General features: G+C 34.7%; 2 protein-coding genes across 3 annotated transcripts; one reads left to right on the forward strand and one right to left on the reverse strand.

The window, feature by feature from the left end:
• Positions 1-2502: 2502 nt before the first annotated feature.
• On the forward strand, positions 2503-7233 carry LOC144558236 (KH domain-containing protein At4g18375-like). 2 transcript variants are annotated; one of them, XM_078307046.1, is made up of 9 exons: positions 2503-2636; positions 2788-3417; positions 3801-4265; positions 4553-4789; positions 5497-5793; positions 6340-6395; positions 6510-6600; positions 6721-6859; positions 6961-7233. In XM_078307046.1, the coding sequence occupies exons 2-8, from the start codon at positions 2809-2811 to the stop codon at positions 6850-6852; spliced, it is 1887 nt and encodes a 628-aa protein (XP_078163172.1). In that variant the 5' UTR covers positions 2503-2636; positions 2788-2808; the 3' UTR covers positions 6853-6859; positions 6961-7233. The 2 variants fall into 2 exon arrangements, with proteins under 2 accessions (XP_078163172.1, XP_078163164.1); XM_078307038.1 differs by having other exon boundaries at positions 6721-7233.
• A 2815-nt stretch (positions 7234-10048) lies between these two features.
• LOC144558214 (protein PSK SIMULATOR 1-like) lies at positions 10049-15462 on the reverse strand. Its single transcript, XM_078307002.1, has 13 exons — positions 15242-15462; positions 14418-14828; positions 13422-13747; positions 13160-13252; positions 12937-13027; positions 12515-12608; positions 12314-12411; positions 12101-12170; positions 11520-11632; positions 11316-11432; positions 11141-11217; positions 10998-11042; positions 10049-10851 (listed from the first exon to the last, which is right to left on the reverse strand). The coding sequence occupies exons 2-13, from the start codon at positions 14694-14696 to the stop codon at positions 10350-10352; spliced, it is 1905 nt and encodes a 634-aa protein (XP_078163128.1). The 5' UTR covers positions 14697-14828; positions 15242-15462; the 3' UTR covers positions 10049-10349.
• Positions 15463-16998: the final 1536 nt, after the last annotated feature.

Here is a 16998-nt window from a genome sequence, read left to right on the forward strand (position 1 = left end):
GGTACAACAGTTTCAACAATTACATCCTTCTTCATAACCATCTTAAACCTAATTGTACATCTGGCACTACCAGACTACCTGCCCCATTCCTTTTTGTGTACTCCTGTACCAGTCCAAACACTGGTAGCTGTCAATGCTCACACCAGCAGTATCTGTTGTAACTTCTATGAATATGCTGGCTTGCAATACTTTAGCCATAACCTTACCTTCTGCCAAATCCATTCATCTTGCATTCCAGGTTGCACTGCACCGAATTGTTTAGATGTGAGGCTATAATATCAATCATATATAGTATCGCATCTTTGGGGTACGAATTTTGACAGGGCAGTTTTTAATTTGTGTAGAGCACAAGATTTACACGGAGCTGTTTTCGCTCTATTGTCTATGTATGAATTGATATGACCTAAATATTACCAAGTCTTTACATCTGTGCATATGTAATATGACCTAAATAAGACTAAGAGGTTCCAAAATTTGAGCTTTATTTCAAACTTTTGTGCGCTACGATATCAGAACTTGTATCCCTCAAGTTTATATTTAGACAAATTAATTATTATGCAATTGAGCTTTGATTAAGTAATATGAGTTTAGACAAAATTTGAGCTTTATTTCTCTACATTCATGGCAAGATCAGACAACACAAAAGAGAACAATAGAGTGAATTTTGGTCAAGGCAGTAAATATGAGAGACACTTGACACTGCATACCAGTACATAACCTTAGCAATTAATCTCATTCAGGTGATAAATGGCCAAGGGAAGAAGTTGAAATGTAGCCACTATTTGTCCCTTATAATTTCATAAGTGTTCTCATCTCCTTTTTTTTTTTTACTTTCCGATATTAACTTTGGGATGATGCCTTTCCATTTTTGAAAGGGAGACAGAGCAACAATTAATTAGATATATTATGTGTAGAAAGAAAGAATCACATATTAACTTTATTTACACAGAGATATAAATTGGCAGCAAATAAATATTTCATTATAAATAATAAATAATGTGACGTTGTGGACTATTTTATAGAATGCTTATATAAAACATTAGAAAACATTTTATTTCAAATAGATAATACACCTTCAAATAAAACAACGTTAAAAAGTCAACACCAATGCAATAATATAATTTTACATGTCGAGGCTTAAATCTAAATTCAACACCAATGCAATAATATCATTTTACATGTCAAGGCTTAAATCTAAATAAGAAGTTACATCAATTTGCATCCGACGAAGCATGTCATTCTTCAATATCATATTCGTATATTTGCGAAAAGACAACAAACTCATAATCATCATTTTTAGAGATTAATTCATCAATAAGATGAATTAGTTCATAATTTTACAAATTTTATGAACGTATTTTTAGATATTTTATAGTAAACTAAATAAAAAAAACATGTACAAATTTATTTATTTTTTTAATTAATCATATTAATAACTTAATAGTTTGAACTTTTAGGGCAGTTTTGTTATGAGCACAGTAAATTCAATTTGATCAACTTTTGTTGGTCTTATTTTTGTACAAAGTTTGAGCTCTTGAGCGTTATAAAGTTTGTTAAAAAAAAAAAAAGTATTTTAAAATCACATATATAATTTCTCTATATTTTGATTCATTTTAGTTCTTGCTTACAAAAAGAAAAAAAAATAGCAGCTCCCTTTTGTAATTAGAAGTAAATATCTAATTATAGCAGATTCGAATTAGAAGTAAAAAAAAATAGAAAGGTTTTAAGAAGGGAAATAACTAGTAGATATTCAACCTCTCTGTTCTGAATAGTTTAATTTATGCTCTCAAAATAGCAGTTTTTGAAAATTCCTCAAAATCTTGCTTTATTTTTTTTTTTTTTTATTTATCATGAATAAAAATTTCGGTAAAAACTCTCTCACATTTCTGAAACTGAATTAGAAATTTTCACATTATATTACAAACTCTAAGGCTATGCTCCACAAAACCAGATTAAAAGTTCATTAATGAAAAGGGAAGGAAGGGCTCCGTGGGTGAGTCTCCCCTTTGAACAGTAAATTTAAACCCCGATTCGGAGGTGAACATTTTCGTCAAAAATTAACGTAGCAATAACCTTGGCTTCCCTCCGTACAATAATTGTTCACCTTCTTTCCCTCTCCGTTTCTTCTCTTCTGGAGCAGATTGGATCTGAGGTGAGACTACCCTCTGCACAGTGTTCTTCTCTTTACCTCCAACTGGAGCAAGGGATGTAGATGTTCTAAACGAACGCTCCGTTTGGAAACTTATTATTTATGGAACAGTATCCTCTCAATTGATTTATTTACGGATTCATCCCTTCTCACATTAAATCTGCTAGATCTCGATCCGACGGCTCTCAAACATTCAAGATAAGATAAATAAAAAGATCTGCATCGTGAGTCGTGACTAAATAATTCGCAATCCCCTAATATATCTCCAATTTTGGCCCCTAAAAAATCTGAACCGTTGACACGAATCTTAAAGCAGTCTATTTTATATCTCCATAGGCACCGAAATCATTTTCGGCCCGGTTTTGACATCAGCGTTTCCTATTGTATGAATCGAAATCGGTAAATTTCAATCCATCTCCAACGAGGAGAAAAGAACGCAAACCCTAGGCGGCCCGAATCCTAACTTCTTCTCCGGCGATTTCTTCAGGTAATTTCGCCTCTTCTCTCGCTTCTTCTCCTGATTCACTTATTTCACAATTTTTCTGATTCGCATCTTTGTGCTCTCCATCTCGCTCTTTCAATTCATACAATAAATACCCCATACCATAACCATAATAGTTATCCCTTTTGGGTTGCAGTTTACATTATTAAATTAATCCATGGGTGAGACGGGCAAGAGGTTTCGCCGGCGCCGGGACCAAGATGATCGCTCTGACAATAGAGGCAACTTTAAAAGGCGTCATACGGAGAGCAATCTTGAAGCTTCTGGAAGCGATGGCAATAAACCGGTGGTATTCCGGATCATCTGCCCGGGTACTGTTATTGGAAGCGTGATTGGGAAAGGGGGGAAGGTAATCAACACAATCAGGCATGAGACCCGTGCAAAAGTGAAAGTCATGGATCCATATCTTGGATCTGACAAACGTGTCATAACCATATCTTCCCCTGGATTAGACAGGGATTTGACAGATGTGGATGAATTTAGTGCCGGTCTGGAATTACTATGCCCCGCACAAGAGGCACTTATTAAGGTTCATGAGGCAATTGTAGATGCCCTTGCAAATGCAAGAGAGAATGACAAGAGAAATCTCGGCAAGGAGGAGGTGTGGTTGCTAGTGCCAGCAAGTCAGGCTGCGGGTGTGATTGGCAAGGGGGGTTCCACGATCAAGCGGGTCAGGTCTAGTGCTCGGGCTGCCATAAAAGTTAGCCCTAAGGACCCATCTGATGCGACACATTCTTGTGCCTTGGAGTTCGACAATTTTCTTCATGTAATACTCTCTCTTTGATTTAAAATTTTCAGATGTTTCTTTGCAGAAAGCAGTCACTAATTCACTCTTTAAGTTGTACGTTAAATAAGTGAGTAGGGTTAAGGATCTCAGAGAAACAGGGCAAAGAAAAAGATGTGATCGGAAGGAGGCAAAAAGAAATGAATTTGATTTAGAGGATAAAATCATTGTTAGAGGCACAATTTTTTAGGTCTAAGGGGGTTATAGGAATTGGTGAATACATCCACACTCTGGCAAAATGCCAATAATCTCTTATGTAGATTTTGTAAATATGGATAATATATAAGTTGGTTTGGTAAAATCCCTTGTAAGCTTTTTGCTGTTAGCTATCTTAGACTGATTTTTGCTTGAATTGATTAAACCAGATATCTGGCGAACCGGAGTCTGTCAAGAGAGCATTGTTTATAATCTCTTTTGTCATGTGCAAATTTTTGCCAAGAGAGGACATCCCTCTAGAAGCTTCAGTACCCCAGGACCTCGCACCAAGCATCATTATCCCCTCTGACATGCCGGTTTACCCCTCAGGTGGGTTTTTTCAGCCTACTGACCCGACAAGACCCGGTTTGACACCGCATGTGGCCGAACTCCCTCAATTCTCTGACATGACAAGCGGCCTGTATGCTCCTCCTGTACCTGTCGCCACAATACCTCCCACTCGGTCAGAAGAGTTGGTTGTACGGGTTCTCTGTCCCCGTAATAAGATCGGACGGGTTATCGGCAAGGGAGGTAGTACTGTTAAAACTATCAGACAGACTACCGGGGCCCGCATAGATGTTGATGATAATTATAAAGAAGTTGATGCTTCATTGATCACTGTCATATCTACTGAGGTTAGTTTTATTTTTATATAGATTTTTTTTTATAGAAGTGACCAAAGCCCACTGATTTCGTATTGAAATCATATTGTCTGTTACATGGGGCAGTACCAAACAGCTGGTACCTAGAAAATAGAAATAGTAACTACAAGAAATAAACCCAAGTATTAAATTATCAGGTTAAGGCCACAACAACATGCCATCTGTTTTCTCTTTATATATATTATATTAAGGGGTGCCTTAGATTGAACCTCGTATTTTAATCAGTGGAAATTGATTTTATCCATTTTTTTAACATCCAGGGAACGAATGATATGAAGTCATCAGGGGTTGAAGCTGTATTGTCGCTTCAAGAAAAGATAAGTGACGAAGACAAAGAGAATGCTGTGATGCAACTCCTGGTTCCTAAAAAAATTATTGGGTGCCTTATTGGTAAAGGCGGTAACATCATTAATGACATGCGCCGAAAAACTAATGCTGATATACACATCACCAAGGATGACCCCAAAAGAGCTAACTCTCCTGATGAGCTTGTTCAGGTACATCTCTTGGTTTTTTTGTTGTTAAATTGTTAAATTATTTCTATACTTAATACTCGTAGGAAATTAACTCCCTATTGTTAAAAGCAGGAAAAAAAAAAGATTATAAAGGGTGATATTGATACTAGTAGGAAATTAATTTTCTAGAAGTAGAGTTCAAGTCAACTAGTTAGTGATCAATGTGTTTCTGTGGGCCCATAAATCATATTAGAATTTAATATATATAGTAGCAATGAACGTTTGCACTAATTAAACCAAACTGCAAGTATATCTGTTTTCATATCCCATTGAGATCTTTGGAGCCTTTTGTAGTACTACCTTTTTCATAGCTGCAAGACAATTTTAATCTCAAAGATTCAATATTATCCTTATGAACTGTCTTTTACCAGATACATGTTTACATATGTTTCTTCACGAATATAATTGCAGCTGATGGCTAGAACAATTATTTAAGATGGGAAGAAACCATAAACGTTACTTTATATAATAGTCTATTTAATAGTTGCAAGAACCAAGAATGACTTTTCCAGATTTGATAGTACTTGGGGTAGTATATTAATATGGACTACTCTTTATAGTGAGAATGTGTGGCATGCAAAACAGTTAAATAATGACATAATAGGAGTAATTAATTAACTACTTGTGGAAATATGCATTCAATAACTCTCGAAGGATGATGTTGTTGGTCTTTTTTGAATATATTTCAGGTATCAGGAGAAGTTGCTAGTGTTAGAGATGCCCTAGTCCACATTGTACTGAGGCTCAGAGAAGACGCACTGAGGGATAGGGATGAAACAGTGAGTTCCTCAAGGGACACCATGAGCAGTAAACCTGCTCTGCCTTCAGTAGACGTGCCGTATCCCAGCAGTGGCCTCCCTCCTCTCTCTTCAGGATTGCCAAGTGCACAGCCTCATCTCAGCTATGACCGTAGAGCGCCTTTTGATGTTGATCGGAATCTTGGCATCTATCCCAGTACTGGCCTGTACGGGTACAACTCTATGCCGGTAAGAGCCCTTTCATGTACAAATTGTTTCATAGATCAAATTGGTTGGTTGTGTTGATTTGGGAGCTGCTTTTAGATTGTGGTCATTCTGGGTTACAATTATGAAGGTTCGGGTTTTTCAGTGGGGCCATTTTCTGAGAAAACATATTTATTTGTGGTTTTATTTCCTTTTGTTAGATCAGGTAGGGTCAGTTCTGAGGAGGTTGGTTTTTACCGGTCATGGTTCTCGGATTTGTTACAGACCTTTTTGTTTGGGTTTGGGTTTGGGTAAATATTGATTACTGTTTTAGTTGATCCATGGATAATTTGGTTCAGTTAGCATTGTGTTCATAATTTTCACTTTTTCAAAAGAGCTTCCGTGAAATTGGGTGCTGGTGTGTTTGCTGTTTTCTGTTTTGGGTCAGATCTGATTTAGATTTTAGTGGGTATTTCTGATTTTCTGTCTTCCGTACTTTTTAATCTCTATTCTCCTCTTCTCTTTGATGGTTGTATTTTCTGGGCGTTTACTTTTTTGGCCTGACATCTCTGTTGTTGCATTTTGTTTCAGGTTGATGATTCTCGTTATGGGGCGATTCCTTCTTATTCATCGAAGTCATTTGTTGGGTATGCTCCATATCTTTTAATACTAAATTTTGCGTGTAAAACAATAGCAATAGTGTATGTGCTTTTTAAACTATACCTCGTCTTATAAGTTTCATGTTACATGCTCATCTGTAGGGCCCTCCCTTATGTTGAGATGGTGATCCCCGGAAATGCGATGCCTAAAGTTATGGGGAAAGGTGGTGTAAATCTGGACAACATTAGAAGGGTCAGTTGCAATTGGCATTAATCCTTTTGATTTTTTTTTTTGTACTTTGTTGGATTTATTTGTCATTCCATTACGTTTCTTTTTAATTTATTTTTTCATCTCTTTTTTCTTTAATGGTAGATTTCTGGAGCACGCGTAGAGATTGTAGACTCGAAGTCGTCACACTATGAATGCATAGCTCAGATATCAGGCACGCCCCAGCAGCAGCAATCAGCTGAGGATTTGATCAAGGCCTTCATTCTCTCAACTTAGTTAAAAGGTCTCAGTTTAAATGCTCCCTCAAGTTGGTTTTTCTCCTCTCTTACCGTACCGTACCATAACATAGCATCTCCTCTCCTCTTCCATCTACTTCCTTTGTAGTGTTCTCCTGGCGATATCTCAAAATGTTAATTATTACGGTGTTTATCTATTCCTGGAGAAGCCCCTTCTGTGCTAATTTGGTGTTAGGTCTTGGCTACTCTTGCTCTCCTATCTGTAATTTTTTTTTTATCTGACTCCTTTCTTATCAGCGTATGTTCCCATCAGCTATTTAATGAGATTCTATCTATCCATGTAACAAATGCTGTGCTGGCTTTCTCATAACTGTTCTATTTATGAAATAACGGCTATCAAGTAAGATCTTGCATTTTCCAGTCTCTCTCCCTCTATCTCTTTGTTTCTCTCTCTATCTCTTTCATATGTTTGAAAAACTTTGTCAAGGTAAGTTTTGGTCTACAACTTGGTTTCTCTACTGGATGCTTGTGATTGTTCAATCTGCTGAGATTCTGTACCGACCTGTGTTTCTATTTATTTATTTTTTTGGGGGGGAATTCTACATGTTCTCTTTCCTGAGACTCAAAACTGATGGTCCTTTCAGAATTGGTGTTATTACACTAAATTTCTGTTATTTCACCTTCTCTTGCCAACCTCCTCGTAATGTAATTGATACTTCTGATTTGTAGTCTGCATTTTTGTTTTGATACTCTGAAATACATGCTATTTGGGGGTTAACAAAAATATTTTATATCATAGTAAGTTTTATACAAGACGACCTATTCTATCCAATGTACCATTTTTTCTCCAATTAATCTTTATTTAGGCGCCAATTCTGGGTTCAGTGCTGTTTGGAGCTTGTTGGTACTCTCCAACACATACAGAAAGGGTTTTGTTCTTGAATTAGATTACCAGACAAGTTTGATTTTGGTACAGGTGCATGCCAGCATGGAACTGAAATTGTTCCATTTTGGTCATTTCTTCAGTCCTTCAGTGCACCCATGCTCATACACATAGGTGGTGTTTGGTTGAGACCTAAACCATAGAATAAGGGGTTTAAGGTTAAGTTATTCCACCAAACACGAATTAATTAGGTTAGCCTAACTAGGCATAACTCTAAAACTAGGCCTCGAAATTTAAACCTCTTTAAGTGGCTTAAGAGTTAGTCCCCCTACAGCCCTACTGTCAGCAACTATACAATTCTTTCCCCCTCTTCTTTAGTTGATGCTATTTCTTAATAGCTTAGATCCATTTTCTCCCCTCTCACTCTTCTTTATTAGATACTATTTCTTAATAGCTTAGGCCCTAACATAACTTTAGACCTCAACCAAACATAAATATCATAGGGAGCCTGTTCCATGCAGTACTGTGCTTATAAGGTGCTGTACCGGACAGGTCTACTGCCTGTATAAGCTTAGATGTACAGTAAAAATTACTATCACAGGATAGCAAATGAATACAAAGTTAAAAGTAATTAAATATTCTTCCATGATTCATTATATAGAAATATAAAGGAATTTGAAATGCTCTCCAACTAAGAATACTCTCTCTTATGGGCACTAATGCTTGTCAATTGTTCTTTGTTGTTCTTCTTTGTCCTTTTTTTTTCAAATTAGGCCCTCAATTTCTTCATTTTTCGTATAAATAGTCCTTAGTTTGCACAGAGATTTATGTATTTCATCTTTCCATATCGTTGGTGGGATTAGTTTAGCTCTCTGCAGATTTGGACCTGATTTGTTTCCATTACATTATATCAGGTTTTGGATTAGACTCCAGATTAATAAAATAGAGAGTATGCAATGTTCTTTTCTTTTCATGTATAGGTTGGTATATTCTATTTGAACATGACAATGTTACAGTTAAATTACATGCATTAATACGAAGGGAATCTCGATAGCATGACTACTAGTTTGTAAACCTAGATAAATCACCTAATACCTGTCATTGTTTATTGGCGTCTTCAATTTTAATATTTTAAAAGTGATAAGTTGATAGTCCTTTAATTATCAGACTTTAACATGATTTTGCAATAATTGTTGGTGCAAAACAAAAGCTCATAATATTGCTTCTGCTGCTGGTCATAGTTCCTGCTCATTTGTTTGCTTCCTATATTTTTCCACCCATGATTATCTTGATGTAATCCCTATCTTCATAGAAGAGTATATTAGTTGAAGTTTTATAAGTATCGGCTACTATTGTGGAGAGTTTTGCTACTTTTTGTTGGTTGTCAATTTTTTTTGTTTAGTTGGAATCTGTTAATTGGTAGGATATGCTACTACAGTTTGTTTGGCTGATTTTGGCACTTTGTACAAATAGAAATGAAGAACCATTACATAGCTTTAGGCTGTTTATTGTCCAAAATTATATTGATATATTATCTTATGCAAATTAGATGGCATTGCTATTTGTTAAAGTTTTTTTGCATGATGATTTAGGAACGCAAGTTATATGCTCAGTACTCTTAGAGCTAATGACGACATCGACATGTACATGGTACATTTATTCATTTGTATTGTAAAACACGAAGCTCAAGTGCGGGAAAATCTGACTACTCCATTGTCTAACAACTAGTAAAATTTCATTCAAAATTTGAATGTATGGAACGAGGTATTCTAAAGTAATGTATTTGTGACGTCTCTAAATCGGATGAAAACAAACGGTTCTCTGGCCATTCGTACCCTACGGATCCTTTCATCACATATCGAGCAGTTACGCTATCTTGATAAAGGCTTTTGTGTAACAATATTTGCTCCGTCATGCATGCTTCTATGGAAAAAAAGGAAGAATAATAAAACTATGCATAATATTCTTTCCAAGTTCTAAGAACTTGTTAACATCCGTTTTTTGACGCTATGATGGTGATAACTGATGTGCATATTACATATCAGCGTGTGCTATGAATTTATATTGTCGTTGTAAAGTTTAAACAGTTATTTAAACCGCTCAATATGATCTTAAAATTTCTCTGTATTTGAAGACATTCTTTTAGAACATTTTTACTATTTCTTAACTAGTTAAAAAAAAAAACAGAGAGATTGTATTGAGTGGCTCAGATTGAGATTGACAATTTAGACTTTGAAAAGAGAGATAAATCCATAGTACGGATTATTCAGTACCATAGCCTCAGTCTCGTCATTTTTGTAACCAAATGCAATCTGTTCAATGTCAAAAAATAAAAAAAAATAGTGGAAGCATGGAAACTAAAGGCAATTTAGCCCTCATTAGAGAAAAGACAAGTATGCCCCAACTCAATCCGAACCATAAGTAAATTTATAGAACCTTATTATCTAAAAACATCAAAACTACTGCTTACTACATAAAACTTTACCAAATGCTGCCCTCCCGTTTCCTTCATATTTACTCCCCTCCCCCCCCCCCAACAAAAGCACCATATTATAACATGAGAACTCTTCTAAGTTCTAACTATTTGCCTCTATACATATAACAACCCCCCCTCCCCCTCCCTCTATTGAAAGATACCCTTCTCCCTCGTTCTGTTATATTTTTCTGACGTCATCAAGCCGGTCAATCAAATCCAAGGCTTTAAATCTATCCAACTCAAAATTAATAACTGGCACCGCAAAACTCTCTCTATTGGTGCCACTAGTCGGAGATTGATTACTGCTCTTACTCAACCTGTCATCTCTATAAAGCTGAGAAGACCTCCCCTTACCGAACTCCTGACTCTTACTAATTCCGGGTATGAACTTCCTATACTTGACCCCCCTCAACATATCTTGGTCTTCTTCAGTGAGCACCAAATTTGAACTGTTATTCTCTCTTCTGGTAACTGCAATTGTTTTCTGGCTGGGGGATCGCATGGGGGATTTGATTGGGGAACGGGGCCCACCGTTGGCCTGCTTGGAGAGGCTTATTAAATGGTGAAGATACACAACTAGATCGAGAATATAATTTTCGGTTTTTTCTTTGTCAGCATGGTATAGAGTCTCTATACGGGTCAGATTAGTTTGACTTGTTGTTCTTTGGCCCATCTCAGTCCTACAAATAACAAAAGGATTTTCATTAAACAAAGAATAGATCACTTCTTTTTGGAAATTTTCTCAGCTTTTTGTTGAATTTCAGTATCATATAAATTTTTTGAAGCTTTCATGCATCCTTTATTATATCAGCTAGAAAGTACTTACCCTGTATTTGCCCACTCCCCTACCCAACCAAAGCCATGGTGTGCCCTATAAATCAATCCAGAAATAAATTTGATATAAGATATCATGAGAACATGAAAATAAAAAATAATGAAATTTTTATCTAAAACCTTTTGTATTTGTACCTGGTGGTGTTATTGGCAATTGGAACAAGCCATCTCAATGTTTTCTCCATTTCAGATTTTATTTGTGCAACCGTTAACTGCATAATAGTTATTATAAGAATTCACCTTTGAAAAACAACATATCCCATTTTAACAAACTTTATATGAAGAAAAGAAGTCCAATAGAAAACGTTACATCTTCTTTCATTTCAAATGTCTGCAACCGAGAACGCAATGCTGATTTGATGCCAGGTGGCAGTCCCTGGTAAAGCGCATCTCTTGTACTTGGAGGTACCGAACTTGACCTAGAAACCTTGAAACAATATCCAAGCAAAAATTTCAGTGGGCAAAATTTGAGTTAGAGTTACCAATGTGACATTTATACAGAAATTGAACTTACAAGAGTGTCAATTTGGCATATAATATTTGCATAGTGCAGAGCAAGTCCAGCAGGACCTAGTCGTGTTCTTCGGTTTGTACTAACAGTATACACTTCGGCTGGATCAAGCACATCTACAATAAATAACTATTAGCATTACTCTCGTGCTCGTTTGCAATTAATAAGCTATACAACATAAAGGAAAAGTATGATATCGTAAGGGTATAAGCATAATTTAAATATTTGACCATTTGAGTTGTATGAGGTTTCAGAAAAAAAAAAAAAAATTAGTCTGCAATAAATAACTATTAACATTAGTTTCGTGTGTGTTTGCAAATAATAGCATATAAAACATAAAGCAAAATATGATATTGTAAGGGTATATGCATAATTAAAAGATTTAACTATTTGAGTTGTACGAGGTTTTAGAAAATAAAAAAATTACCAGCGTCCACAATAAATAACTATTAGTATCATTTTTGTGTTGTGTTTGCAAATAATAGGGTATACAACATAAAGCAAAAGCATGATATTGCAAGGGTATAAGCCTAATTCAAATATTTGACTATTTGAGTAGTACGAGGTTTTAAAAAAAATATTACCAGCACTGCCAAAGGCATCATGTATTTCCAAGTGAAGAAAGTGTACTATATCTACAAACTTCTCCATTACCTAAAAATAAAATTTTGTTAAATGAAAACAGTTAGTTACTGAACTATACCATAAACAAACTATCAACTGTCCGCAGGGAGGGGGGGTTGATTCATTCAATGGCTATATCAGTGCAGTGGGGATTGTTAAAAGTAAATACCAACCTCCTCTAAGTTTTTTGACCAAAGAGACCTTTTCTTGAGGCCTTTTACGTGCTTCTTTTGACTTTTCAGCTCTTGTTTTAGAATCTGAAGGCTGTCACCTGCACACAGTTCAATAGAAACATAGTATAAATTTAAGCATAACTTGTGAAATGTGTTTTTATTAGTTTCATTAAAAAAAATGTACATATGATGTAGTTGTACCTCTAGGAGCTGGAGTGGAATTTTCCTCGTCTTGGTTTTTTCTTCGGTAGTCTTGGTCAAACCTATCTAGGGCATGCAACTCATGATACAGCTCCTGAAAGTAAATGCACACGTAAGCAACAAATTTTGATTATCTTTATATCTGTATTATTATAATAATAGTCATAAAATTAATCAAAAACTTTTTTAAAAATATTTTAAGATGGAACCAATTGAACCTTGGTAAAAAAAAAATGTTAAACATTCAGCTAATCTCATCAGATTATTCCTCCTTTTTTTGGGGGGTTTTGTTTGGAAAAAAATGAAAGATACTGTGGAATGTCAATAATTCACTAAGAACACCTTTTACAAGATTACGCGGTACAGTTGAATCCAATGAGATACAATGATGAAATACAAATTTCAGTAAATGAAATACTAACAGCTGTACACAGAACCGAAGCCATTAGTTCATGCATGACTGTTTTAGCCTCTTCTTTCAGATGGTTTTGTGGAGTCAGGTCTGATGCCAACCTAAAATTAATTTAGAAAATAAAATTTTAATCATTAAAAGTTCTTTGATTATCAAAATTGACAAAGTGCCCTTAACGTTGATTGTCGAATATTCCTGAATATTACAAATTTGTGACAAGATCAGGGAATTACTTTTCAAAATAGCGATCTAAGCTGTGCCATTGAGGATCCTTGCACCGGTTGCCAAATCGTACCACTTCTTTTGAGAATATTTTTAGTTCTTCCCTAATATCAAGAAAAATATAAGATAAATGAATAAATTCCATTTTATATAGAATGTTAATATCTCTGCACCTTAGTAGTATAGGCGAATATCCTATATATCCCTTGCAAAACCCAAAGAACTAACCTATAAAGAGCTTATACATTCATTAAATTATAAAAACAAACTGACCTTTTATCAGAAGCAGCAAGTCTGAGCAACTCGTCAGTATCTTTTGAAATCAAATTTTGCACACCTTCTGAGGGTATAACATCTTCTTTCAAATGTCTCACACTCTCTTTTGAAAGTGATTGCATTAAATTGGACCCCTTTACTATGGTATTGGCCACCTCAAATGCTAGAATCGATATCTGATTCCCTTTGGTTGTAGCTCCACTTACGAAACCACTACTTAGGTTTAGGCTTGTCATGCTACTACCAAGTGTATCTAGCACTTCAACTGCTTTGCCTAGACTGACTGTACCAGCCCGACCCAAAATCGATCCCATTTCGGATACCTGCTTTTTGTAGCAAGACGAGTTAATACTGATATCAGTCTACCTGCTTGTTTTGTTAATTGTGAAGTTATATGCTATTCATACAAAGAAGCACCAGTTGTTACGAATAACTCTGCTCAAAACTATTATTCGGGAGAAATTAATATTAACATAAACTGACTTCTTTCATAAAGACTGATCTAGGATTATATATCTTGTGTATAAGTTAAAAAGAAAAAGGTGTTCTCATGCAAATTAAAATATTACAATGTAAACAAAATTTTAATTTACAAGAATATAATAGCAGAATAGTTGATTGATTAGCTAGGAATAAAGGACCACCGGACTTTTATATTTCTCATTCCCACTTAACATATTAAAGTAAATGTTTAGAATTAGGGAAATAAATCTGCTGCGATTCTAAGGAATCACAGGACCCTGCGATTCCACATCCAAACCCTTCAGCTATTATGAGATCTGTGCAGAGAAAACAATTATTGTTGAGATTAGTGTATTCTAAAGTATTAAGGGTGGGATCTGGAATTGCAGGGAGCCTGCGATTCCAAAGGAATCGCAGCAGATTTATTTCCTTAGAATTAGTCACAAACAACATATTAGTTAACAATAAAGAAAAATATTCATGCAATGCAAAAAAAATACAACTATACGATTAATTAAGAATTAAACTTGCCTTGGCAGTTCCTCTTGACCTTGTAGACTTCGATTTTTGCAGAGAGCCCCTCAGTGCCTGAGGCTGAGCAGGGCCACCAGGTGGCATGCTCTCATTGGTCGAAGCCATTTCATCTTTCTTCTCTGTCAATTCATGACCATGTTGAAATGCCAAATCCTTTTCCGATCTCACCTGAGATTTACTGGGAATTGTTTCTTGCTCTCTTAGGAAATTCAGGTCTAGAGTGGTTTCACTGGGTGACTTATCAACTGGTGACCCTTTGGAACAGAAAGCCCCCATTTTTTTTCTTTGTTCCAGACAACAGCTTAGCACGCCAAATTTATATTCTTCTCAATTCGCATCAAATAAATTCCAGTAGTGCTATACGCAGGTTATTGAGGAAATTTCCACTGATGTAACATCAATTGATCCCTGAATGAAAGTTCATTATCAGTACTTGAAATTGCTTTTCCAAAAATGAGGTAAAGTGAGGTAAAATCCCCATATTCCCTAAATCATTTTATCTTTTTCTTTCTTTCTTTCTTCCTCTGAAAAATAACAAAAATGTGACCTAATTTCAGAGAAACCCATGCTTCGGAACTGACAAAAGAAAACTAACAGATGATATGCAAAATTAAAATTTTGAAATATTAAATACTATCAAATAGCTTCCGAACTTCTGATCTCTGTGCAATCAATTGGCACAAATCAATGACTTAAGCTTTTGTATTGCATCGAACTGAGGGGAAACCACAAAGAATAACTCAAAATCAAACTAAGCTTCAGATATAGGAAAGGAAAAGCACCTCGAAAATATGATTTGAGAAAGAAAACTCGAATCAAACCTGTGAGGATCAGTATCGAAGGGAAATAACACACTCGAGTTAGCGGATTGAACCTTGAAAGTGTCAAAATTGAGTGACTGTCGGATCGACCTATGAATCAAAGCGATGTCTCAAAATTTCTCAACTGAAAATTAGAGCGAGAGAAAGCGAGATTTTTCTCTACGATTGCTTTCACTAGAGCAAGGTAGCAGACAGTGGGATTCTTCGTAGACGTGGTCTTTACACCGAGCGAGAGAAAACGATATTTTTCTAAGGACGACCAAACATGACTTTCGTGTACACGCCAGAGTTTAATTAAAACTTTTTTATATTCAATCCTGTCAGATTTTTTTTTAAAATTTAGATTCCATAATAACAAGTTAAATGTTAATAATATTTAATTGAAATAAGGCTAGGGTACTATACATAGTGCATATTGGTCTACACTGTGGATCAATATCTCAATTTTTAAAGTCCAAACAACTAATTTGAACCGTTCAATGTAATCTCTATATACAAATGTACATGAAAATCAAATTTTATATTTTTTAGAATTTTTTACTAATTTCTAGATAGATAGAAAATAACTTTGATCTAAAGTTCTAAGATCATTCAAAAGTAGTGATTTTTTAGCTATCTAAAATGCAGTAAAAGAATTCTAAATAATATAAAATTTAGTCTTTAAGTACATTTTTATCTAGAAATCATGTTGAATGGTTAAAATTGACTGTTTAAATTTTTTTAAATTAAAATATTAATCCTTAATACGACCAATTCGCACTTTACCTAATACCATAGCATCACTCTTTCTCAAAATTAATTTCAAAATTTTATGATAGATTATGACTGAAGCAACATGTTATGTCAGGAGCAATTATGATTATGCAAGTCGTATTTGTACAACCATACTTTAATAGTTATAATTGCTAGCTAAAATGTTAAAAATATCTTGCTTCCTGTTAAGACAACTACCTAATTATTTAATGAACTAGTATATTTTTCAAAATATAGGGAGACATAATTGCATTATTGTACTAATCTATATGAAATATCGTCATTGCTCATGTAATATCAGTCAAGAGTTCATCCATACCTAATTGGTATACATTCTGTAATTTTAAATTTTAAATCACTATATTATTATTAAATATGTCGGTCTGTTAAATAATTAGCTTGTATCTCTTAACAGTTAGGTAGATATTATTAATATTTATGGTTAGATTATAAAAGGATTATACAATATCCATGACTTCTATTTCAATCTTGTAATGCACAATATGCAGTTTTTTTTAGGAAGCTGATAATTGTACCCCAAACAAAGTACCCGTCCCCCAACCTTCTAGAATGTTAGCAACAAAAAAAATCAGGTTTTACTTCATACAGCGTAATAACAGTACCAATTTTTCTTTATTGTATAGAATTTCGCTGCATAAAGAGAAAAACGTTATGTTAAAAAAAATTAACAAAAACACAGCCAAATACAGCGAAACAATCGTATAATTTAAACATATAAAGGAAAGCGTTTAATCAACTGCATTCAAGTGTTTAACTTTCATTGTAAATGAGTTAAATTTTCATTTTTTTAAAAAAAAATGAATCCCCGAATTCGTCCCCGAGCAAAAATTTACAGCTCTTAATTTGATGGCCGAATAAACCTATGTTTATAAACACATTTTAAAACATATAAACTTGTGTTTACAAATATTGAAAAATCTTCATTTAATAGATTAATTGTTCAAAATGAATATTATTTTAATAGATTAATTGTTCATTTTATA

This window comes from Carex rostrata, chromosome 1 (assembly GCF_964058835.1).
Source record: "Carex rostrata chromosome 1, lpCarRost1.2, whole genome shotgun sequence".
In the NCBI taxonomy this organism is placed as follows: domain Eukaryota; kingdom Viridiplantae; phylum Streptophyta; class Magnoliopsida; order Poales; family Cyperaceae; genus Carex; species Carex rostrata.